This window comes from Lygodium microphyllum, chromosome 17 (genome assembly GCF_053477565.2).
Source record: "Lygodium microphyllum isolate KBCC chromosome 17, Lygodium_microphyllum_v1.1.10, whole genome shotgun sequence".
Taxonomy (NCBI): domain Eukaryota; kingdom Viridiplantae; phylum Streptophyta; class Polypodiopsida; order Schizaeales; family Lygodiaceae; genus Lygodium; species Lygodium microphyllum.
This window is the reverse complement of record NC_141151.1, coordinates 31,275,778-31,301,673: the sequence shown is the minus strand read 5'-3', so window position 1 is coordinate 31,301,673 and position 25,896 is coordinate 31,275,778. Positions and strand designations below refer to the sequence as shown.

Below are 25,896 nucleotides of genomic sequence, written 5' to 3'. Positions count from 1 at the left end.
TTCAATCTCCCCAAGCTTGCCTTTTCCTGTGGCTCTGTTACTACCTCTTCCTCCCACTCCAAGTCAACCTGCCCCTAACAGCCTGCCAACCCCTCCTCCATCAACTTAATCAGATCCTATTCAATCTCCCCAAGCTTGCCTTTTCCTGTGGCTCTGTTACTACCTCTTCCTCCCACTCCAAGTCAACCTGCCCCTAACAGCCTGCCAACCCCTGCTCCATAGCCTTAATCAATTCATATTCCAGCTTGCTTATAGGTGAAACCAATAAGACTGTCTTTTCCTGTAGCCCCTTGTCCTTCCACTCCAAGTCAACACTCATTTGGATTGCTAAGATAAATCCTTAGATGCACCCACTACCCGACTTCCTACTCTTACCAAGGATTCACTACCCACCAAACAGATACCACAACAGTGGCAATGGAGCCACTCATCGCCGCCCATTAGTGGCCCTCTAGCTCAAATGGCCTTCGATGTTGATGGTAGAGTCATCACTCCATGGGATCACAAGTATCCAGGTTCTTCCCACCCTAGAGATGTAGGGTCTTCCTTGCGGGCAGAACATCCGAGACCCAACCCCTTCCTAGTATTGGGAGACTTCTTTGAAGATGGTATACTGGAGACATTGGCAGCAAAGGCCCACACCCATGAAACAAAATCTCGTCAAAACTCTTGATTCTTCGCGTTTGTCTAGTCCTGGGGTGCCTCTTGCACTTTTCCTTTTGTAGTTACTAAATCCATTGTATCTAGTTCATATATAATAGCCTAGAGCCACCTGCACATTGTAATCTTGTTGTCGTGTGCTTGTTTTTTCGTAATTAATACAATTACCTGCACGTCTCATAGGCCAATGTGGCCTATGAGACAAAACCAAAGTACATATCTATCCAATATCATCTCATCATGAAAGTGAAAGAAAAATGCATCCTAGTGTAAGGCCAACATCTAAAGATCTCTATGTTTAAAAAACTAAATGTATAAAATGTCTAGCTATGATAGTTCTTCTCCAAATGTCAAGATTAACACATGATCTCGACCATGATGTGATTCAATGCCACCCTGGTAATGTATGGAGGAACGAGTCTCATGTGTCTTGTAATGATGGCTCTATTCTAACTATATATTAACGTCTACCTAAGGCCAATGTGACCTATGAGAAAAAATCCAGAGTACATCCATGTCTCATGATATCTCATCACTAAGTGGCCTATGAAACAATGCTGAGAATAATTATACAACTATGCTAGAGCAGAACAATGTCTAATGTTGTCCCATTTGTAGATACTAGAAGGAAAAAGAAAACCTAATCTAACAAAACTATTTACAAAAACTGTGGTAGAGACTATAGATTGTAGCTAATCTCAAGACCTATACATGATCTCAACTCTGATGCGGTCCTAGTTGCTCCATTGATATGCCTATGGTGAGTCTTCAATGTCTTGTGATAATGGCTCTAATCCGACTCTGGTGTAGCCTCCTCAAACATGGTCCTGGTAAATGAGGTCATCGTGCTCAATGAAGTAAAATGGCTCTATCCAATGTGACTCACAGCATGGAATGGAAGGTGTCTCATGGGGTGGCTTTGTCTCTTTTAGGATAATAGTGTCAATAGGGTCTAATCTATGAAAAAAGTCCATCATTGCTCTCATTCTGTGGGTCATTTTGGGTGAGCTAACCTCTTATCTTATAATAGTGCTACATAGCACTTTTGGAGCTCTAGGAGGAAAAGACCTAGTAGGCATCTTTGGTCTTGGTACTTTATAACATGAAGAAGAGGTCCAAAACCATCACGAAACAGGGAAAGGTACTGTTACATTAATAAGGTAATTATGGGAGACAGGCGCGAGGGATGACTGTCCGGGGGCCTTGGGCACCCGAACAGGGTCAAGGGGAGCCTAGAAAGTAAGAGAGTCCAAGAATAGTAGGACTCACCTAAAGTTGATGGCTGGCAATCGGATCACGATTAGGGGGGCCAGCAACCTTCTAGGCGAGGCTGGGTGGTGAGATGAGGAGAGATCTCTCGTGCTATGGTATGGAGGACAGAAGAAAGGCATTGGCAGAAATTTTGGAAAGGATGTAACACTGGTATCAAAGCGTCGGGTTGTGTTCTAGCGAAGGGCTTTTTCGTTCACGCTTCAGCTAAAGACGAGGAAGCAATAGCTGTAGATTGGCGCGACTGGCAGGGGCGAATTGTGAACGAGTTTCGTTTGGCTTCCGTAACGAGTTCCGTCTCGCTTCCATGACGAGTTCTGTCTGACGCTTTCGTGACGAGTTCCGTTTAGCTTCCGTGTGACGTGATAGCTGTATATTGGCGACGACTGCAAATTAGCGTCAGACAGAACTTGTCACGGAAGGGGGGGGAGGGGGTGTTTAATTCCATCCTCATCCTACGTCTTTGCCTGATGAGCCTTATTCCCACGCGATTGGCACAGTTTGGAGGAAAGTTGAATTGTTCCTCACGTCTTTTGCTATCACTAAATTGTAAAGGCCATCGACATCTGCCCTATCACCATAATCAAGGAAGTACCTCATCTTGTACGCAAATTTCTTATATTTGCTTTCCAATTCCAGTGTATTCATGGAGGGGAAAGGGAGAGAGGGAGTAATTGAGGGTTCTAGTTTTGGGGACCACCCTATGGTAGATCCCCATGCAACGGAGATAGAATAAGAACAATGGGAAGAATTTTTTGCCACACGAGAACAATTTGATGATCTAACTGCTCGTGTGCAGGCACACGGGGTTCAAATGGAATTTTTAACTCAAACACTCACCGAAATAAAATCTCAATTAGCTTTATTACTAGAAAGCGATAAAAATAAGCTCGAAACCTCGGATATTCCATCTTCATCGAAAGATTTGGATGTGACTATGTGAGATCCTAAAGAACACCACCAAAAATTGAGGGATAATCCAGTCTTAAAAGATATCAAACCCCCTCAGTTTCACAAGGAGGAAAAAGACAGAAATAAAGATACTATCTTTAATTTTCTCCAAAAATGGGAGGATTTGCACAAACTTAAAAATACTCCACCACATCTCTAAGCACTGGAGGCCAGTTTAACTTTGGGGCCAAAGGCATATAAATGGTGGCGAACTTTAAGAGGCAAATAAAATACCTGAAACTTAGGCTCAATTTGAATCGGTCTTTTTGAAAGAATTCCTTCCTAAAAATAAAATGGAAAGAAATTGGGAAGATTGGGATTATGTTAAATAAAAGGGAAGACCCCTGCTGACATATCTAGAGGAATATCGTGAGATAATCCTCAAATTGGAAGGAATAGATGAATTTCAAAAGACAAGAGGATTCATTAGGGGACTAGCTAAAGCCTGTAAAAAGGAAGTGAAAAGAAGTTCACCTAAGACGCTTGAAGAGGCAATTAAATTTGCATTAATCAATGAAGATAGTACGCGTCCAGGTACACTCACTAGTCTCACTGATACGGAGCCCAAGACTAAGGAATTGGAAACCTCAAAATTTGTAGGCAAATTTAAAAGAAAAATGCCATTTCTTAAAGGCAAGAAACAGCCTTTTGAAAAGAAACAATATGTTAGACCAAAGTTAAGTTAAGATGACTTTGATAAGGCAAAAAAAGAAAGGTTGTGTTTCAATTGCCTATCCCCTAATCATGCTGCTTGGAATTGCCCTCAAAGGAAAAAGGGGGAAGATAAAGGAAAGGATAAGGACAAGGGCAAGGGAAAAGAAAAATAAATCCATGTAGTGCAGACCCTAGAATTAAAGGGGCATGTAAAGTATAAATCTTTAGAGGTTTTGCACAAGGATGTACAACATAGGTGTTATACGTCAACTTCTATGTGGCAGCCTACTTTTGGGCCATATGATTTAGTTAGAGTGCATGGATTGATAGCTGGAAAGAGGGTTAGAGTCATGATTGATGACTCTGCTACCCACAATTTCATAAATTATGCACTTGTCAAAAAATTAAAACTTCCCCAACAAAAGAGTGGGCATCAATATGTTGTTCATATGATGCAAGGTCAAGATAATAAAATATGGGATACAATGGTATCCAATTTGAAAATTGAGATTCAAGGATATAAAGATCAACTTGATTTCCAAATTATGAATATGGAAAGAGCCGATATTGCTTTAGGGAGGGAGTGGCTATAGGAATTGGAACCATCCTTAAAACGTAGTTATCATCATAATACACTGGAATTTGAAAGGGATAGTAAGACTTTTGTGATTCAAGGTGAACATGAAGTATCTGATAATCCTTTGTTGTGTTCTACTGAGTTCAGAAGCTAATAAAGAAGAAAGCTTTTGAGGTATATATGTTATGGTCTCTTCCTGTGCAAAACACTTTTACTTTCTATAATATAAAGCAGCAATTTTCTTATGTTTGTGAGTTGAATGTAAATAATGAATTAAGTGGTTTGTTAGATGAATTTAAAGATGTGTTTCCTTCTAATTTACCAAGTGGCCTTCCACCAGATAGGGGTGATATAAATCACCCAATTGACACAAATAAGGATACACACCCTATTTCTAAACCACCTTATAAGTTAAGTGAAACACAGCACCAAGAAGTTGAAAGCCAAATTAAGGATTACCTCGATAACAACAATTCACCTTAGGCTTCGCCAATTTTATTGGTAAAGAAAAAAGATGGTTCTATGCGACTTTGTGTTCATTATAGAGCACTTAACAAGATAACAGTGAAGAATAAATTTCCTATGCCCAGAATGAAAGATATTTTTGATCAATTACAAGGGGTAAAATTCTTCACGAAGATAGACTTAAGATCAGGCTATCACCAAGTAAGAATTAAGGCACAGGATGTTCCTAAGACAGCATTTCGTACTAGATACGGGCATTATGATTTTTTGGTGATGCCTTTTGGCCTCACTAATGCATCAGCTACCTTTATGAAGCTGATGAATAGTGTGTTACGGACCTATCTAGGACATTTTGTGGTAGTCTTTTTGGATGATATCTTGATCTTTAGTAAATCAAGAGAACATTTGGAACACTTATGATTAGTATTCCAATTGTTAAGAACACATTCACTTTATCCGAAGAAAACTAAATGTGAATTCTTCACACAAGAGGTCAAATATTTGGGGCATATTATCTCGAAAGAGGAAATCAAAATGGATCCAAAAAAAGTAAGGGCAATTATTGAATGGCCATCTCCAAGGAACCTGGAAGAGCTGCAGATCTTCCTAGGATTATCTGGATTTTATCGTAGATTCATTCGAGATTATGCCAAAATAGCTGTTCCAATGACAAACCAATTCCAATACTTTTAATTGTGGATCCCAATAAACCATTTGTGGTTGAAGCTGATGCCAGTGATAAGGCAATAAGCGCGGTCTTATTACAAGAAGGTCGACCAGTTGCTCTTGAAAGCAAGAAGTTAGACCGTGCAAAACGGAATTATTCTGTTTATGAGAGGGAGCTGTATGCAATAGTACATGCAATGAAGAAATGGAGGCACTATCTGTACGGTGCCAAACTTTTGATCTTGTCGGATCATGAAAGCATTAAGTGGATTAATGACCAACCGGATCTACAAGGGTGTAAAGCCAGATGGGCCAAACTCCTCCAAGAGTTCGACTATGAGATAAGGTATAGAAAAGAAAAGTATAATATAGTGGCTGATGCACTCAGCAAAATGCCCATCATAAATGAATTGAGTTTTACTCAATTCACTTCCGATTTGCTTGAATCCTTAAAAGGGAAATGCCAAGTTGATCGGGCATATTCCAACATATGGGAAGCAATAGAAAATGGGGATCCAAATGGAAGAGCCTCAACTGAGGAAGGAATATTTGAGGATGTTCAACAAGGAAAGCATCAAGGGTTGCTCAAATGGGATTCAAATGGAAGAATTTTACCATTGATAATGGTTATTTACTCTACAAGGGTAGGGTATGTGTCCCGAAAGATAAAGAAATAAGACGCCAGATACTCTTTGAGTGTCATGATACCCCTAGCGCGGGACATCCAAGAGTTAATAAGACTTATAGTCTTATTAAAAGGCAGTTCTATTAGCCTGGAATGAATAAGAACGTCCTTGACTATGTAGTCAAATGTAATAAATGCCAAGTTAATAAAGCTGAAAGATTGAAAATGGGAGGACTTCTCCACCCATTAGAGATTCCTTCGGGAAAATGGGAGAGTATCTCCATGGACTTTATTGTTGCATTACCCAGAACATAGAGGGGGCACGACTCTGTGTGCGTAATTGTGGATAGGTTAACCAAAATGGCTAGGTTTATTCCAACTTCAATTGATGTTAAAACACCAGAATTGGCTAGATTGTTCGTAGAGAATATATACCGATTGTATGGCCTTTCCGGCAAATATAGTTTCTGATCGGGATAGAAAACTTGATAGTTAATTTTGGCGTGCTGTATTTAGAAAATTGAATACTAAACTTAGCATGAGTACAGCGGACCACCCGCAAACTGATGGGCAAACTGAAAGGGTTAAGCAAATCCTTGAAGACATGCTTAGGGCATAAGTAAGTAAAAGGCAAACTTATTGGGAAGAGTATCTACCGATAGCAGAGTTTGCATATAATAGTGCCAAGCACTCTTCCACTAGATATAGTCCATTTATGCTAATGTATGGGTTTCAGCCCAGAGCTCCTCATGCAGTGGGATTGCATAAGGAAAAGGTTTAGGCAGCCAAGGACTTTTTGGAGGATATGAATAATATGTCAAAATTTGCTCAAGAAAATATTAAGAAAGCTCAAAATCGAGCTAGAGCTTATGCAGATCCTCACCGAAGAGACATCTCCTTTGAAGAAGGAGAATTGGTCTATCTTAAAATGCCTGGACAAACTAAAACCATAAAAACGGGACAATGTCCAAAGCTTTCACCTAGGTATTGTGGTCCTTTCACAATACTTAAAAACGTGGGAGAATAGGCTTACAAGCTCCAACTACCTGTTTTTCATGTAAGTAAGTTAAGGAGAAAGCTGGGTGATTTTGATAATTTGATCTTAAATGATAACATTGAGAAGCTATTAGATGGCCAATCTAATCCACATGAACCAGAAAGAATATTAAATGTTCGTAACAAACGAACAAGAAATACTATTTATCAAGAATGTTTGGTCAAATGAAAAGATTGTTCAGAAGAAAGCTCGATATGGGAGCGAGTAAGTACCCTTAGGAAAAGGTTTCCCTATTTACAGTTGGACCTTCCAAGTATCGTTTTCGAGGACGAAACCGATTATTAAGGGGAAAGAAATGTTACATTAATAAGGTAATTATGGAAGACAGGCGCGAGGGATGACCGTCCGGGAGCCTTGGACAGAGCATCCTTATTTCACTTCTATATTACTCTCAATCCTCTTTGAGAGCTCCCCCTCCCCCCCTAGGAGCACTTGTACGTGACCTATCATTGTCTCAAATAATGCATAGATACCCCATCGTATACCTTCTCGTACTGCAATATCCCGTAGTCTTATAATGCATGTACAAGGCATTGTATCAAAAGTTTTGTAGAAATCCATGAAGCAATAATAGATCCTCTTGTCTCAAGCTCAACCCTCCTCGTTAATGGCCCTAGTGTGAGGATATGGTCCACCAGTGTGGTATATCCACATCTGAAACCTACTTATCCTTGTGCTCGCTTGCCTTGCATCTCAACCCACTAACTGAGTTCATACTCCAATATAGATTCATATATCTTGGACAAAGTACGGCTGATCGTGATACTCCTATAGTTACTAGGGATCAAGGGATCACCACTCTTAAAAAGTGGAATTATAGCATTGTCTGACTAGCTCGTAGGGAAGCCCTCACATACTCCTTTGTTGTACGTGTATGCTAGTATGGATACTAGTATGTCACAAACATGTGAGAAATGTTCTGCCACTAGCCCATCCTCATCCTGCCCTCTTCCATTTTGTAATCTATAAAACACATCCCTAACCATTTTCTAGGTGAACAAAGACCACTGTGTTGGCCTACAAGCCTATGGGGGCTGCATAGGTGGCTGTCTTGGCAACTCATACAGCTATTTGGTGATGTAATCTGTATGGGGAGCTGTCCTTCATGAAATATCTTCCATGCATTCTTGCTATCCTATCCCAAAAAAAGCTTATATATCTCTGCCTCTACTTTCGCCAAGTGGTCTCACTTCTTCTTCCGCATAGGGCGTTTGAAGAATGTCTTTTCTTAACAATATGCCTAAGTGCCTAGCTCCACTTGTCTCTATAGCCGAGCCCAAGTAACTCTGCACTCATTCATCATACCAACTATTTTCATGAGTAGTGGAGCATATGGATCTACATCCGAGCAAGGTGTGTGGGAATGCATATATGGCTGATCTATGTATGGCCTCTCCTATGTCTCTTGTACATTCCTCCAACGATCTACTCGCTCAAGTCCAATGTATGTAAACTAGTCTGAAGAGAGTCATTGTAGATGTGTGAGGTGTCCTCTACAAAGCAATATTTGGGATGTTTGGAGGTATGGTGTTCCATGTTTCATATGTTCACAAGAAAGCATGAAAGTCAAAATAGCATGATCCGTTGCTATACCAATTAGTCTCTTAGATACCTTAAAGTTTTGGATATCTAGTATCAACACTAGTGAGCCTACAAAGTAGTCCATAGCACTTGCCCCTCCTTTGTGATTCCAACATGGCAAAGTGTCAAATCCTCTCCATTGTGGTAAGCCATTAAAGATGGCTAGTCTATGCACACTTCCCAGGCCCAATAGATATGTCCCATAGGTACTCACTCCTTTATAATGGCCTCTCTTGAGTAGGCCTATTTCATCTATACCAATCTCTTTGAATATGTCATTATCATGCATATAAAAGTCATTGTGTCTATCTCCAATATGTGCAATGAAATCTCCCATAAGTAGTATGTCCCCAATGCTAGCATGTTTCATAATATCCTCATAAAGTACATCAAAGGGAGATCTTTGTGGCAGAGGCACAGAGAGAGAGAGAGAGAGAGAGAGAGAGAGAGAGAGAGAGAGAGAAGAGAGAGAGAGAGAGAGAGAGAGAGAGAGGTACTCTAGAGAGAGAGAGAGAGAGAGAGAGTTGAGAGAGAGAACGATGGCGCGGAACGTGACGGGGAGCGCGATGTCGTCGCCTGGTCGCCTCGCGCGGTCGTCGGCTGCCTGACCCGCGCTCGTCCTGCGTGTCGGGGACCCTGCCGTCGCCATCTGACGTGGGAGCCGTTGCCTGTCCGCCGCCTTTCGACTTGCTACAGCGTCCGTGCCTGCGCCTCTGCCTTCTATTACCACTTGCGTGTACGCCTGGCACTCTCCAAATCGTCCTGCGCCCCGCCTTCTTGCGACTGTGCTACGTGGCAGATTGGAGGTAACGACAGCACGGCCCTGTCCCCCGCTGACACCCTAGTCGTCCTGCAGTCGTGTGGGATCTGTGTTTCCACAGGCCTGCAGCAGTCACAGTTCAGGAGCGGCAGTGCCTAAGGAGGATCTCTGTCCTCCTTCCTTCCTGTGGCAGGTGACTGAACGACTGCGATAGCCAGAAGCCAGTTCACAGCTACTGCACCTGTGCACAAAATTTTCATATAGGGCCTGAAGAACGGAGTCCAGCTCCTGTAAACCCTAAACCTGGCGGTTGTCAGAGAGGCGGCATCCTGAACAGCGTGCCCACTGATCTATATAAAGAAGGCGAGAGAGAGAGAGAGAGAGAGAGAGAGAGAGAGAGAGAGACAACGAGAGAGAGAGAGAGAGAGAGAGAGAGAGTTCGTCCTCTGTGTGAAGACAGCAGTATGGCTGGCCTGGATTTGGATTTTCTTGATCGGACGGTGGCAGCCCTTGGCCCTGATTCCGATGCAGAGGAGCCGGAAGATATGGTGCCATGCACGGAGGAGTTGCCGCCAAGTTCTGAACAGCCGCCTGCCGGCAAACGCTCCAAGCCTACGCCTGATGAGCCCATGAGTCCTCCGGAACGCTCCTATGCGCAAGTGGCCTCTGATCCGGTGGATTCGCAGGAAATCGACTGGGAGCATTTGCTGGACTTCGCCAATACTCTGCTTGGCGATTATGTCTAGCATAATACCGAATCTTTTTCTGTTGCGGGAACGGATGATGTGCTGGAAGCCACGGTGGACCCCAAATCCGTCTTGCGATCCTTCTCGGTGTTCTATGACCGTGCAGTTATTCTTTTCTTCACTGGCAGGATCCCAATGCTTTCGCATATTCGCCAGTGGCTGCACCATCTATTGCAAGGGGAGTCGGTTGAGGAGATTTTCCTTGGACCTCGCGGGTTTTATGAGGTCCTGCTGAAATCGGAAACGCATCGCGCTGAGCTCCTGTCCAAGTTGCCGCTATTCTTTGATCGCCGCCTGGTTCATGTTGTGCCATGGCGCCCCATGGCCGACTTCCAGTGTCTGCTTCAATGCAAATGCCCGGTGTGGGTAGAGGTGGAAAACTGTCCGGCGGTCTATTGGCCCATGTTGAAGGATGCGATGGCAGTTGTGGGAACAGTGCTGGTTCCCCCAAGCCTCAGGGCGATGAACCGCAACCGTTTATGCATGCTATGGGACACGGCCAGGAAAAGGCCTGCTTGGCTTCGCCTCAATTGTTCGGGCATGCATCCTTTGTATTTTCGCTTAAAATGGGGCAACTTTGCGGGCCACTGCTTTTCATGTGGTAAATTGGGGCATTTCATGGCCGAATGCCCTGAAAAGCAATCGTCTTCGGATGATGCGCAGGTTGTGCTGCCCAAGGACGACATGCTGCTTGATGCCACGCCCCAGGAAGCCCTTCAGTCTCCTCATGTCATGGACAAAGGCAAACAACAGGTCCGAAGTGTGGATTCCCGTCGTAGTGACTGGATTGAGGCACGTCCTCAAAAAGGTAAAAACTTGGATACAGGCCTGGCGGATCCTGGGCCTCCCGCTTCCCAGGATTCCGTGCGCACGTATACGCGCCGGAAAGAAATGGCCACTTCACAGCAGGCTCCGCGTCCTAGGGCCCCGTCGGGCCCCCGCAATCAGGCTCCAAGGAGAGCCTATACCGACGGCCCCAGAGGCCCACCTGCCAAGCTGGCGTTCGATGCCAAAGGAAATGTTATTACACCCTGGGATCGGCGTTATCCCCGCCCCTCTCCCAAGGCAGTGGATTGCCCTTCTACCTCCAACGCAGGTCGCCAGAATTCTTTTGCAGTATTGGCTGATTTTCTGGATGAGGGTGTCCTGGATGCTCTCGCGGAAAAGGTGAAATCGAGGCAGCAGGTGCCTCGTTCCTGACTTCCTTCTTTGAGGATACATGAAGATAGCCACGTGGAATGTGCGAGGCATTTGCTCTCGCCATAAGCAACATGCCATGTGGACCGTCTTGCATGAGAACCAGTGGGATGTATTGTGTGCAGTTGAGCACAAAAGTCACGGTGAAGCAGGAAAAGTGATGGATTGTCATGGATTCCGCCTGTTTTATGCAGGGACCCATGCTACGCACTATTCGGGCGTGCTGATGATTGTCCATGAGAAATATCAGCCTGTCCTTGTTAAAAATGATGTGCAGGGCCGCTTTCTGGTGATCGAAGTCTTATTTGAAGGCGAGATTTTATGGCTGTTGGGCCTCTATGCTCCGAATGATCCCGCATCCCGGCGGAATCTTTGGTCCACTTTGCAGGGCTCCATGTCACTCGGCCAAAGGGGATTCTTGATGGGAGATTTCAATATGTGTGTCGACTCTTCTCAGTCCACTTCAGGGCATTCGGTAATGGATACGCCGGAAAGCCGGGTGTGGAGTTCTTTTGCTTTGCACGTGCTCAAGCAAGATCTTTGGTCGTGGCTTCACCCTTCTTTTTCAGGGTTTACGTTTCATTCCGCACAATATGCAACTACCTCGTCGCGGCTGGACAGAATGTATATCATGCAAGGCGATGACTTTCTTCCCGACATGCTGGAAATGAAGGTCTTGCGGCAATATGCGTTGTCGGACCATTTCCCCCTCCAGCTTGAGATGCGGGCACACTCTATTGCACCTTTTATGCAATTCCTGGATAGGCTCCCTTTACGTTTCAACTCCTCTTATCTGAAGCATTCAGTTTTCCAGGGCTATATGCAGCAGTTGATTGAGAGGTTCTTATTGGACTTCGCCTCTGAGGGCTGGCCTTCATTTGCACGGCTGCTCTCTAATGTGCAGCGGGTTGCTCGCCAGTATGGGATCCATCATGCCTCGCTTTGCCGCCGACGTCGACATGCAGCCGAAGACTTATTGGCCTTGGTCCGTTCCTTGCTCCTGGATTCCCCTGATGATGATTTTCTGCTGTCTCTGGAGAGGCGGTTGGCCCATCTTATTCAAGTGTTTCAGTTGAAATCTTATCAACAGGCCAAGCTGCACAACTTGATGGACACAATGCAAGATAGCACCTGCCAGTCTCATAAGTTCTTTCGCGCCTTGCATGCATCTCCGCCCCGCGAAAATATGACCAGACTCCAGGATTCAGAAGGTCGCATGGTCACGGATCCGCAGACCATTGTCACTATGTGCAGAAACTATTTTATGGATCTTCTTGGTTCCTCTTCCTCGCCTTCTAACCAGGTTACGCATGCCCGTGCGGTCTTCTATCATCTGGTCCGCCAGCAGGTTCCAATTGATATGCAAGCCGCTTTGGAGACGGATATTTGCGAGGACGAGGTTATGGATGTTTTGTTGCACCTGCCGAATGATAAAAGCCCTGGCTGGGATGGTCTCACTAATGAATTCTTTCAAACCTCGGCCACGCAGTTGGCGAAGCCATTGGTGGCCATGTTTCAGCAGGTGTGGGAAACGGGGGTCATGCCCTCCTCATGGAAAGAAGGCCTTATCAAACTAATTCCAAAGGTCCCTTCGCTGTCAAAGTTGCAACACTGGCGACCAATCTCGTTGATGGGCTCCATGTATAAAATCTACTCCAAAGTGCTGGCGAATCGGCTCCACAAGCACCTTCCAGCTATTGTGCATCCTCTCCAATATGGTTTCATTAAGGGCCGCAACATTCTGCATAATATCTTAAATGTGCAAATGGCCATTGACTATGCGCGGCACTCCGGTCAGGAAGTGGTATTGATCCAATTGGACTTGGAAAAGGCATTTGATTATGTGGACTGGTCTTTCATTGCAGACCTCATGTCGGCTATGGGCTTTGGTACCCGAATGTCCCGATTGATCTACACCATTAGTGCTGAGGCTTCCTCCAGAGTTATACTTAATGGTGGAGTTACAGAGCCATTTGTCCTTGCACGCTCGATCCGACAGGGTTGTCCTTTGAGCCCTCTCTTCTTTGCCCTGGCGACTCACCCGGTCCTTTCAATGTTATCCTCCATGGCAGCCTCTGCCCAGCTGGCCGGTCTGTCTCTTCCGTTGGGTCAGCACTTCGTTAGCCAATCTTTGGCGGATGACACCTTTATGATTTTGCAGGCGGACAGGGACAACATTCGAAGGGCATTAGATGTTTGGACACTCTTTGGTCAGGCCTCTGGGCTTCGCATCAATGCCCTTAAGTCAGCCCTTCTCAGTTGTACAGAGCCTGATTTGCAGTCCTTAGGCTGGCAAGGCCGGGTGGTTTCCCGTGGCTCCATCGTCAGGCATCTTGGATACCCATTAGGGGTGGATGTACGGCCAAAAGCCCTGCTGGAGTGGATTTCACAAAAATTGGCAGCAAAGTTTATGTATTGGAAGTCGCAAGCGTGGCCATTCCATGTCCGCCTCAAAGTGGCCCAGACAATCATGCTTCCAATGCTAACGTATTTCCTGCCATTGTTGCCATGGACTCCTACTACTTTGAAGGCCCTCACTCAGCCCATCCGTTTCATGCTATGGAAGAAGGACTCACTGCAGGCCGGCATTTCCTGGATTTCTTGGTCACACGCATGTACCCCTAAGCGCATGGGTGGCGGAGCGATTTTGGATGCACACACTCATATGTTAGCTCTCCGTTGGTCCCTTTTTCGTGCCATGTGTGTGGATCACCACCCTTGGTCCATCATAGCCCATTATTTTCTTGAGGACAGCGGGCTCCGCCATGGCAACACACGGCTTCGGGCTTCCTGGTGGCATGTCCTTAATGCTGACTCTCGTGTTTCCAGTCCCTCTTCCTCGTTGTTACTGCACTTGGTCGCCTCTTGGAAAGTAGTGCTCCAAAAGGCCCGCTGGCACCCAGTGGGGGACCGCTTGCAGACTAATTCCTTTCAACTGGAATTGTTGGCAGTATCGAGACTCCTTTCATGGGAAGATAAACATCAACTCAGACCAAGATTTAATCGCATGGCCCGTTTAGGTGTGATGTCGGTTGCAGATGCTACCCTTGCTACTCGCAATGTCCTCGTCTCATTTCGGACTGCTCGGCGACTCTTTAAGATCCCGCGTGGATACCGTGATTTGTGGGAGCTGCTTTCGTCGAAGCTTCAGGGTCGGCAACCCTTTCCTGCCTTGACGGTGGATCGCCCTTGGCAGGACTGGGATCTTGCAGGCCGCCTGAGTCTGGAAAAGGCCTCCACTAATCAGGTGTATCATCTTCTTGTTCAAGATCACCAATGGCTGGGAGAGAAAGCTAACACTGTTTGGGGACTGCGGAAATCGCTGTCATGGTGGCACAAAACGCTGATGGAGGGCTGGCAAAATAAGACACCTTTCAAATGCAAGGTTTTTCTTTGGCGGGTAATGATTGGTGGTCTTCCTCTGGCCTCGGCCCTTGCCAAGCGTCGCATCTCGAATGGCAATTGTTTCTTCTGTACCACACCGGCGGAATCGGCCCGACATCGTTTTCTCTCTTGCCCGCTCGCCAAGAATATCTGGTCACTCTTGTCGCACATTTGGCGCGCGGTGGTGGGATCCTCGCTAACTCCTTTCGATTGGGTTTTTGTGCGCTCGATGTATTCCGCACCGCCACAGTTGTATGAGAAGATCTTATTTCACTTTTTCAGATATTGGGGATGCTGGCACATTTGGACAACGCGCAATGCTTTTCTCTTTGATTCGGCCTCTAATGTACCCCGACATATTGCCAGGCTTAAAGGGCTCTTGCATTGGCAGCTGGATATCATCCGACACTCCGACTTGCTCCCTCGAGAGGATTTGCATCCGTGGCATATGGCAATTGCCTCTGGGTCGTTGCCATGATTGGTGTAACTTTTTCAGTGCATTACTACGAGGCTTCCCCACACGTTGGCCTAGGGCCCTCGTGTATCTTGTAATCAGAAAAAAGAGAGAGAGAGAGAAAGAGAAAACCTCTTCACATGATGGCTTTGTGTCATCATGTATCTTGTAATCCAGTATTTTTTTCGTAATTAATATAATTACCTTTTACGAAAAAAGAGAGAGAGAGAGAGAGAGAGATCAGATTCTCTCTTGGTCATAATTGGTGGTCACAAGTATTGGTCTTGATTGACAAACTACAGTTGGAACCGAATTTTGTTTTCTTTTAATGATCACATGTAGAAGAATCACAATTTTGCTTCTATGAAAGGTCATGATTGAAAGGGAAAATCCCTTTTTGCTTGTAAAAGGTTGTGATTGAAATGGAAAATCTGATTTCACTTGATCAACACTGAAAACAGCACATGCATACTTTTGATGTCCTGTTACATTTTCTGAAGAGTTTTGGGTTTAGTCTGAAACCCCACATGCTCATTTTAGAATACCAAACATTTTAATCTAGGAAATGTGTTTCAAGAAATTTTGACCTCGTTTTGGGGTTTCGCCCCTTCCTAAGTGCCATTTCACATAACTAGGATCCAATCAGCCTGTAAAGCACAGAGAAAGCATGTAGTGCTGGGTGTAAAGTATGATGTCCATAGTACACCATAAGCTATCATACAATGTCTATGGGTAGGTAGAAAGGGTGCATGGAAAGGAGTATTAAATGGCTAGTGATATGCCTAGTGCTAATCTGCTACATATGTCAAAAGTAGAGATACAACCATGGGGACTAGGTATGTCTAACTCCATCCAGTCAGGATCAATGGGTGTAGCATATCATATAACCCTGCTGTATGGGAAGCATCTGGTCTAGTCTATCAATGCTACCACATGCTGTTCATGCTGTGGGTGCATCTCAAGTTGTGTGCTTAGTTGTTTTTTTGAAGATGGTTCAATCAGCCCCTCAGTGCTACATTCAGGTAGTAATCCCAGTCAATGCTGTTTGCTGTGTTTACGACATTTTGAAGGGATGCTTTTAATATTTTATTCATGCATTAAGTTTGCTTTTGAGATAGCAAGGCACTAATATCTTATTATCCTAAGGCACTAATATCTTATGCATTAGGATGTGCCTTCTTGTCAATTGAAGAATAACTAGGTTGACATAATGTGCTGGTTTACACAAAAACAAAGATTGCTTAATCTCAAATTTCTCCCCCTTAGATCTCCATAGAGAAAGTCAATCATCTAACAATGCATATGCACATGTAAGTCTCATTACACTAAGGTAAATGCATGAAAGCAAGGATCAGCATTCCTGTCTGAAACAGTTCTCTAAAGTGTGCATTTCCCTTGTCATTGTATAATCAGATGACATCTCAGACCTGTATCTCCCAAGAGAAAGCCTATGTTCTTGATGAATGTAAATGCATGCAAAGGTCTATTTATAAGAGATGAAATCATACAGCTGCAAATCAGATCCAACAGACAAACTCAGATGGCTTACCTCTTCTTTTGTAAACAGCTGACATGCCTCATCCACAATATTTAATACCACTGCTTGCTGACCAACAAGATTTGGGAAAAAGGGTGAGATACTTTTTTAGCTACCAAATTTACACTCACCCTTTCTCTCTCATTGCAAAGCTTGGCACTACTTCAAACACTGCATTTTGATTCAATCTGCACTTCGTGCAAAACCACTTCATAGAACAAGGAAAAATACAAGCCACGTTGTACGACAAGGATGAGGCAATGAATAGATCTTTACTCAACTGTGCATCAAACAAAAGCCTTTATGTGCAACAGCACAAGGAAAAAACAAGCCACTTCATCGAATCGAATAAGAAATAAACCATAGTTGCCAAGTACGAAAGGTACGGTACGGTATGGTACAATAAAATACGGTACTAAATGGTACCTTAAGATTTTATAAGGTACGGTACGATATTAGTACGAAAAAAAAACTTGATTATTTTGGACTAAAGATAATAGAATAGATATTTCAAGTCAAAATAGCAATGCTATTAGAGTATATAAGATGAATACTTGAGGGTAAAATGCCAAAACCTAATGCTGCATGCACGACATGCACTACTGCTACCTACAACTTACAACTACATAGATGGGAGTAGATACATCATACATGAATGAACATATAAATAAGAGAAGTGTGGGCTTGAGAGAGAGAAGGTTGAGAGAAATTGTTTGAATCTCAAATAACCTAATCTCATGGGAGAATCATATTAATATAAGGAGCATTTAGCTCATCCCAAAGTGCAATTCAAATAGGAAAAGATGTATCCATTAACTTGGTACCTTATGGTACTAATATGTAAGGTACGGTATCTTAAGTATGGTATAGTATGAAACCTTTCGTATGTGGTACTAGTGCAACTATAGCTGAGAGAAAGAGGTGAAAAGAGAGAGAGAGAGAGAGAGAGAGAGAGAGAGAGAGAGAAAGAGAGAGAGAGAGAGAAAAGAGGGTGTGAGAAGCTTGAGAGAGAAAGAGAGAGACTTGGGGGAAAGAAATAAGAAAGAAAGAAGAAAAAAAGACGAAATGAGAAAAAAAGAAAGAAAGTTGTAGGTTTGAAGGAGAGTGGCCAAAAAGTGCCTATTTTTTTGTACTAAATCATACGGATACATACCGTACCGTACTGTCTAATCGTACGGTATGGATCAGTTCGTACTATGTACAAAGACAACCCTGAAATAAACGATGCCTAGATAAAGACCCAGCCATGCATCAGAAAAAAGCCATTCTCATCCCTCACTCACTGTTCTTACTCAATCATAGGCCTTCTTGCTTTGTCACATTGTCAAGAGGTGAAACTTCAAAAACGAACACTAGTGTTAAGTATGGTGTTTTACAAGACAACTTATACCTGTATAGAGCTTCAGCCAGGTAACACCAGATAAGAATACAGTGATCTCATACGATCTTGTTCTTATGATGTAGAAACAAAAGCTTTAACAGGCCCTACCATTGCAACATGAAACCCATTGATTCCTTGCAGGGCTAACAAACAAAAGATGGATGAAGTGTTAACAGCCCCTTTTAAATCTAAGGACCCAAAAGGCACAAAACAAGGTGAGGATACCTGGAATACCATAACTTGATGCAATCATAGTTGGCCCTCTAATTGCAAAAGTGCAGATTATTTATTCAAGAAAAGAATGCAGATTCACTTCAACAACTTCCAAGTGTCTCTTTGCATTTTCTTGGCTGACAAAAGAGGGCTATAGAGAGTAGTAGATAACATCGAGCACTAGGACCAAGGGTTGCCTGAAAGATACAAGCATCAAGCTGTTCAAAGGTGCAAACCCATCCTGGACAGTATTACACGACAAAAAATGGTTTTCCCAATGCGACTTTCCATTAGCAGAGCAGAACATGACCTCTTTATAGTCCACAGCATACCCTCAACCATTCAAACACCAGCAGAGTAACACATCCTAAATGAGAACACATTATGAAAGGAGCACCACCCTCCATATGGCAAGAGACCAGAAAACATCACACATCCTGATGGAGAATACATATGATGAAAGGGGCACCACCCTTCATATGTCAAAAGACCCGAGAAGAGCACTAGAAGTAAATGACATCTTGAAACTAACCTTTATTCCTCATCATAATTACATGGCTTACAAATCTATCATATCCCTAGAAGCAGAACTCAACTTGAAATACATCCATTCTCCCCTCAGAAAGTGGCAAAAGGACAATCATGTCAAAACCCCCGAATACATCTAACCAGATAAACACCACATGTTCTGTAGAAGTCCCCTGACCTCTCTATATGGCAAGTCATTAGAAAGAACCTGATGCAAAGATGCTGTACATGTTTACTGACAAGCGAGGACGCAATCTCAAATTTAAATTATGACTGACCATTCCTTGTGCAAAAAAGCTTTGTATATCATCGAGGATAGGATCCACATCCAGAACAATGAGACAAGAACATTGCTCTATGTACTTAAAGACAACAACTTTCATAGCAGTCAGAAACATTAGAAAAGTTAAGAAACAAAACATTAGAAATGTGTTTCGTAAGTTTCTTTCAAGAGGGGGTAAAATAAGAAACACAAGTTTTTAATAAAGGGATTTTTATAGTTTTAATTAGGGAAAGAAGTTTTAAACCTCTATCGAGCTTAAACAAAAAAAGGCTAATCAAACATAAGTGATAATACACGAGAATCAATTGAGAATAACATGTTACAAATCAATGATCCATTATTGACTTATGTTAAAGTTAGTCTAGGAATACTATGATTTAGACCTCAAACATTATGATTCATACATACCACACAAAGAAAATTGAATAAACATGTTAATAGCCCATGTACAATATGGAATGGGTCAAGTTGCAACATCATGATTCTCATCCAAAATAAAATGACAAAATGTCAAAATCCAAAATGAATCATAAAATACCTTAGATAATTCATAAGTGAGACTAAAGTTGTATAGTGATCAACTCTCGAGACAAGAATAGATACTAGAGTGACAAAGACCAATAACAAAACAAAATTCCAAAAAAGTAAGTTTGTCATCCAAAATCTTGACCCCTCACGAGTCACTACTCAAATTCAATATCATAATCATATTTAACGTTGTTTGACACTTTTTTGTCCCCAAAACCCCCCCCCCCCCCAACAAAAAAGAAAGATTCACAGTTTTTACTATTAGAAACATTTCATAAGTTTCAATCTCAAAGAAACATGTTTCTTTGCTGCTAGGGCAACTTTTCTCTGAGCAAAAGAAACCAGAAAAACTCTCTTAGTTGCTTAAGAATTCTGCCCTGCCTTACTAGATAAGGGTGATAAATCATTACTTTACGAGGAGGCCATGAAGTCATGTAATTAAGCTTTGTTGTTGCATCATCCCAGCTAAACAACTCCTCCCAGCTCTTGACTCCACTTGGTGGAGAAGACTTGCCTTTTAGATTATCACAAGCACACCTGGTAAATTGATTCAAAACCACGTTGTTGAATTAGTAATCACAGTGACACCTTGGGGTAGGTTCCTTGAAATTGATGCACAGAACCCTAAAGCCTGACCCTAACACATGACAACCACCTGGATAGAATAGACTTTAAAGATCGGCAGGATGATTAACTGCATTCAGTTCTCCATGTGGCTTTATGGTTGGTAGCTGTTAAGCTGAATTGTAAGAATGATGGTTGCAATAATTGTAAAAAGATAGTCATGAAGACCCAGCCAGGTATTCATGGAGTTGCCACTTTATCCAGATAATTTGGAGAGGGAATCCAACAGATCAGCCACTTGAAATATACTGGATCACACTTAGAAAGTGATAAGCAAATGTTAGCTGTAAGGGCCAGATTCTATCATTTCACAGATCCAGTGTATGTCATGTCAAGAGTCTGTGGCAAAGAGCCACCCTCATCAACACCTTACTTGCATCCATTTCAGACGAGAACATTCAAACTTTTGAAGGGGAGTGGGAGTGTATGCAACATGCTCCCCACAAGCAGCAGCAAATAAATCAGAGGTTCCGTCTTCAGTAGGGCCACAAGCATCTTTCACTACAGACTTAAGTGCCAAATGGAAAGACACGCTGCACTGATATCTACTTTCCTAAGACAGGGTTTAGACTAAAATGGTTTTTTTTTCCAGTATTGTATAATGGATTGAACCCTCTGTCATATATACATATGTAGAAAGGAGGTGAACAAACTACAGCTGATGAAGTTCTGATGTATAATCAGTAATAAACTATTGCTGCCACACAATGTGGTGTTGGCTGAACCCCTTTGACTTACAACCTTGTGTAAATGTGTGACATAACCAACTGCTTCAAATGGTCTAATCATCCGAATATAAGCTGCTAATCAAGATGAGGAGGTGGTAACTTGGCATGCATGAGCTGAATCTGGCAGGCGACCCCCTAACTTGGGCTGTTTGTACCATACTTTGTCTTGGGATACATTGTCCCAATGAGATTTATTAATATAATTTTATTTTCTCGGAAACAAAAACTTGGACACCAAAGCATATCCCTATAGGGCCTGTCACAATCAGACAAAACATCCTGTAGGTTTGCAATCAAACTTAATGCTTGCAAATGTGTGTGAACTTAACGTTTTGGAGAGTGCGCTCAAAAAATGGAGTTGGTGTGCTAAAATATGGACTGTTTTCTGCAGGCCATTTGCTTACAAATGATAAACTACCTTGTGATTTTACTTTTTGTACACATGCCTTGGCATCAAATCAGAACTTTTTGATGTTACTACAGTAGTAAACGGACTTAAAAATCTTGGACATACATCCATTGCCACATCCAATGCAAAACACACACACAATGTTGGGACTTCGAACAATGCACTTCAAACATAAAGATGAGACTTCAAACATAACTACATCTGGGCGACCATGGCTTTATCAAGGGAATAAAAATTTTACAAAACATATTATGAAAGTTGTGTTGATTCAGCTGGACTCAGAGAAAGCCTTCAATTATCTTGAATGCTCTTTTCTTGCCCAGTTTACGTAGAAGATAGGGTTTGAACCTAGAATGTCTCATTTGATGCTATTAGCAATGGTTCATCCTTGAGAATCATGCTTAATGGTGGTGCTGTTGTTCTCTCCCAATTGGTCAGACTTTTGCTTTTGCAACACACCAGATTCTAATTATGCTGTTGCACTTTGCTGCAAATGGAGAGCTACTAAGCTTGTCTCTTCCTTCACACCAACAGTTTATTGGCCAAGACTTGGCTGATGATACTTTTATGATCTTGAAGGCCGGTCAAGATAACCTTCACAAAGCTTTAGATGTATGGGATTTATTTTCTCAGGCTTCAGGGCTGCATATTAAAACCACCAAATAAGCCCTCATCAGCCATGCAGAATGTGACTTGCAGCCCTGAAGGGGAGGTGATACCCAAACGAAAATCTTTTGGGTGTGAACGTTTTGTCTAAGCAATAACTAGATTGGATTTCTCCACATGTGGCTAGCAAATCTGTTTAATGGAAATCGAAAGCGTGGCCTTTCCATGTACGCCTTAAAGTAGCTCAGACAATTATGTTGCCCACGCTTTCCAATTATTTGCTGCTGTTAACTTGGTCCAAGACCAGCTTGAGGGATGTTACTCAGTCGATCCATTTTATGCTTTGGAAAAGGGATTCTATGCATTCTGGCATCTCTGGGATTTCATGGAATCACATTAGCACACCAAAAGGAATGGGTTGTGGCACAATCCTAGATGTGAAAACTCACATAGTGGCACTCAAATGGTCGTTATTTCAAGCTATGTGCTTTTGTTAGCAGCCTTAAGCCTCCATCGCACACTTCTTTCTTGAATTTCGGGGTATTGTGCATGGGAATATCGGAATGCACGGCTCTTGATGGCGTGTACTCACTACTAATCAGCCTGTTAGCCTAAACCTTATATCTCATTGACTCACTTGGTCCACTCATGGAAATTGGTGCTTCAAAAATCCAGTTGACATCCAAGCAATGATCGTTTGTAAGCCAACACTGTGTAGGCTGAATTGCTACCTATCTCTATAAGATTGTTTCATAGGAAGCAAAGCAAGATTCTAGACCCAAGTTTAAACCAATTGCACGGCTTGGATTGCTTTGCATTGTTGATGTGACTTTGACTACAGGGAAAATTTTGTTGCATTTCCAGTCAGTCTGATGGATATTTCATGTCCATAGAGGATATTGTGACTTATGGAACACTATTTCATCATCCTTGCATGATCGGCAACGTTTCTATCGACTTCTTCTGGATAGTCCTTGGTAAGATTGGAGACTGAAGGGATGGCTGAATTTGAAGCGAGCCTCAATTAATAAAAAGTATCATTTACTTATGAAGGATCATGGGTAGCTAGCAAGTAAGGACAAGTCCATTTGGAGCCTCCACAGACCTATGATATGGTGGAAACCAAGAGTAATGCAAGGTTGAATCAACAAAATCCCCTTTAAAAGCAAAGTAACTATTTTGCGAATGTTGGTGGGTGGCCTCTCTCTTGCTTCTGCACTTCCTAGGTTAAATATCTCTAATGATTTGTGCTTCTTCTGCACTACAAGCATAGAGACATGTCACCATAAATCAGTTTTCTCCTACCCAGTGGCAGGGAAGATCCAGTCCCTTTTGTCTAAGATTTGGCAGGGTGTGGTGGGAACTAATATGCATCTCTGTGCTTGGGTGTTTGGCAAGCCCAAATTTTCAGATGCTATGTGGCCGCATATGAAGATTGTGTTCCAATTCCTGCTCTGGTGTAACTATGCTACCCAGAATGCCTTCATTTTTTATTCCCATTCTAGTGTGAAAAGTTGTACCACTCATCTAAGAAGTTGCCTTCACTAGCAGGTTGATATTGTCCAGCATGCCAGTGTTCTCCCCGGGGATGATTTGGTCCCATAGAATAGGGCAGTTTCTTCAGTTCCTCTGCCATCCGTTTAGTCTATTTGTGACCCTTGAACTTTTCAAGTAGGCGGGCAGAAAAAATAGTTGCCTAAATCGTCACTTTTTGAGTTTTGGACCCCCTGAATGGTGGGACAGGAACCCATTGGATGAGTTGGTGGACCGGCATTGGATGAACTGAATGGGACTGGATGGATTCGACTAACTATCCCATCCATTGGACAAAAAGTGAGAAATGTTCCTTACTTTGGCAGTGAGAATGAGGAAAACCAGAGATACATTTGGCAAGGCATTGAGTTTTACAAAAAGCACAGTTTGTATATTCCTCTTCATTCTACCTGTTTACAGAGAAACCAGAGGGTTGAAATGTCATCACTTGTCACATTTAGCCCAAAGCGGACACTTAAAGAGGCTGCAATCTGAATGAGAAACTCTTTTTGTATACTAGACACTTCAGGTTGCCCCATAGCTTTTGACAGCTGCACATAACAAAAAAGAACCAGAAAAAAACTGTCATAACTGAGTCCAGAAGGTCTTCCCACTGGAAAGAGGAAAGTCATCAAATCTCTTAAAAATGACTATTTTTTCTTTGAAAAGTAGGTTTTGATTTGAAAAGCATTTTCAAGTAGGCACTCTCACTATATACAAATTCAAATGTAAAAATCTTTGAGCACATAGGTCATTGTAGAGCCAAGGTCCACTTAAACCAGCAGAAACATTTCCAACAAGAATTTAATAAACAGTGTCACAAGTGATTTTAAACCAGGCTACCCCTGCATGTAGCAGAGTCAACTGTCCTGCAAAAAAGATGAGGCTCATAATCTTCATCCAATACAATGACAAAACAATTTAAAGAAACCCTTCGGAGTTTCTTGAAACTTCAGGAAATTTCCTTCAGAGTTTAAGAGCCCAAGGGATAGCCACTTTATGTCAATACACCAATGAAAAGTATGGGAGAGCGAGACCAAGAAACACATTTAACTAGCTTTAAGACAACGTAGTTGCCTCATCATATTTTGAGTCTTAAGCCAACATAGTAAGGCTATCATAAATGTATCTAACACATGTAGATCTAGAAGGTAGACTGCTGAAAAAAACAAGCTCCGTCCGACACGCCACTACCCACGCCCCCACCATCGCAACCGTCAAACCCCCCCTCCCCCGCTGACTGACGTCGCACGCCCCCCCCCCCCCCCCCGGTCCCTCTGGCGCCACCGTTATCGCGCTGTTCCCCATCCCTCTTGGCACATCACTATCCCCCATCCTCCGTGCCACCACACTGGGCCTGCGCCCCCCTCGTCCTCGCCTATATCCTGCCCCCCCCCCACCCTGTGGCCCCCTGCCGCCTGCCTGCCTGCACCCTCGCCTACATGCTGCCCCTCCCCCCCCCCCCCCCCTCCCCCTCCCCCTCCCCCTCCCTACAGCCTATTTGCAGGGTGACCCCCGGCTGCCTGCATCCATCTGCGCTGCCCCTTCCCTCCCCGCCCTGGGTTTCTTCTCCTCTGCCGCCCCAAGCAGACATTCCAGCCCCTCCACATTCAGCAACGCCACTCTGACCCCAGGCACGCATTGGCCTTCACCCTGTGGTGCCAGGCCCCCCAGCCGTGCAGCTCCAGCCTAACGCAATCACCCATGGTGCCCGGTGCCTCCATGGCTGGCAAAATAGAAACCACCCCCCCCCCCCCCCCCCGGTTGCTCCCTCCACTTGCAGCAACAACACCCCCTTCTCTGACAGTACAATAGTGTGTTTGGTAGGTTCTCAAAAGGGACGCGCAATGGAAACCTATGGTCAGACACCGACGCATTCTACGAGTGCCCCCTTGTCAAACACCGTGCCCGTAGTTCTCCCTGAGGAACAGCTCTTAGCAATTCATGCCACAGAGCTTGAGCTAAAAGAAACAACGATCTTTGGTCAGGTCATTGGGCGCTCCCCCTCCAAGCCTCAGCTTTGGGACTGGCTTCACTCCATTCTGCGCATCGGCACGGCGCAGATCATGGAGGTGATTCTCATGGGGCAAGGGATCTTCATGGTATGACTCACCTCGGCAAACGCAGCCTAGGAGTTAGTGGCCACTTCACCTTATGCCTCCACGAAGGGGGTCATTTACATGGTCCCTTGGTACAGTGGTTTTACAGTGGGGGCATTCGCACTCCACAACAGTTTCCTTAGACACCTGGTCACCCTACTCTTCCCCGGACTGGCGATAGAGTATTGTCAACTTGTGGAAGACTTTGGACGGCTCTTCAGCTCTGTCCTTCCCACCTCTTTTGCGGACGCAGTGACAGCCGTAGGAGTTCCAAAGGTACGGGTGGCAGTGAAAGAGACAAAGAACATACCGCAATTTTTAGAGATTGAGGTAGGCGCACTCTCCTTTAGGCAGCAAAATATTCTGACGAGGCAGCCCGGG

General features: G+C 43.6%; 1 protein-coding gene across 1 annotated transcript in view; it reads right to left on the bottom strand.

Moving 5' to 3' along the window:
• LOC148021750 (histidine acid phosphatase family protein) overlaps positions 1–25,896 on the bottom strand; it is a 124,533-nt gene that overhangs the window by 8,975 nt on the left and 89,662 nt on the right. The window contains exons 7-8 of the mRNA XM_087697284.1: positions 23,827–23,967; positions 16,596–16,652 (exon numbers count right to left, since the gene is read on the bottom strand). Of these exons, the coding sequence (XP_087553410.1) occupies positions 16,596–16,652; positions 23,827–23,967 (198 nt within the window). The remainder of the gene's footprint in view (positions 1–16,595; positions 16,653–23,826; positions 23,968–25,896) is intronic.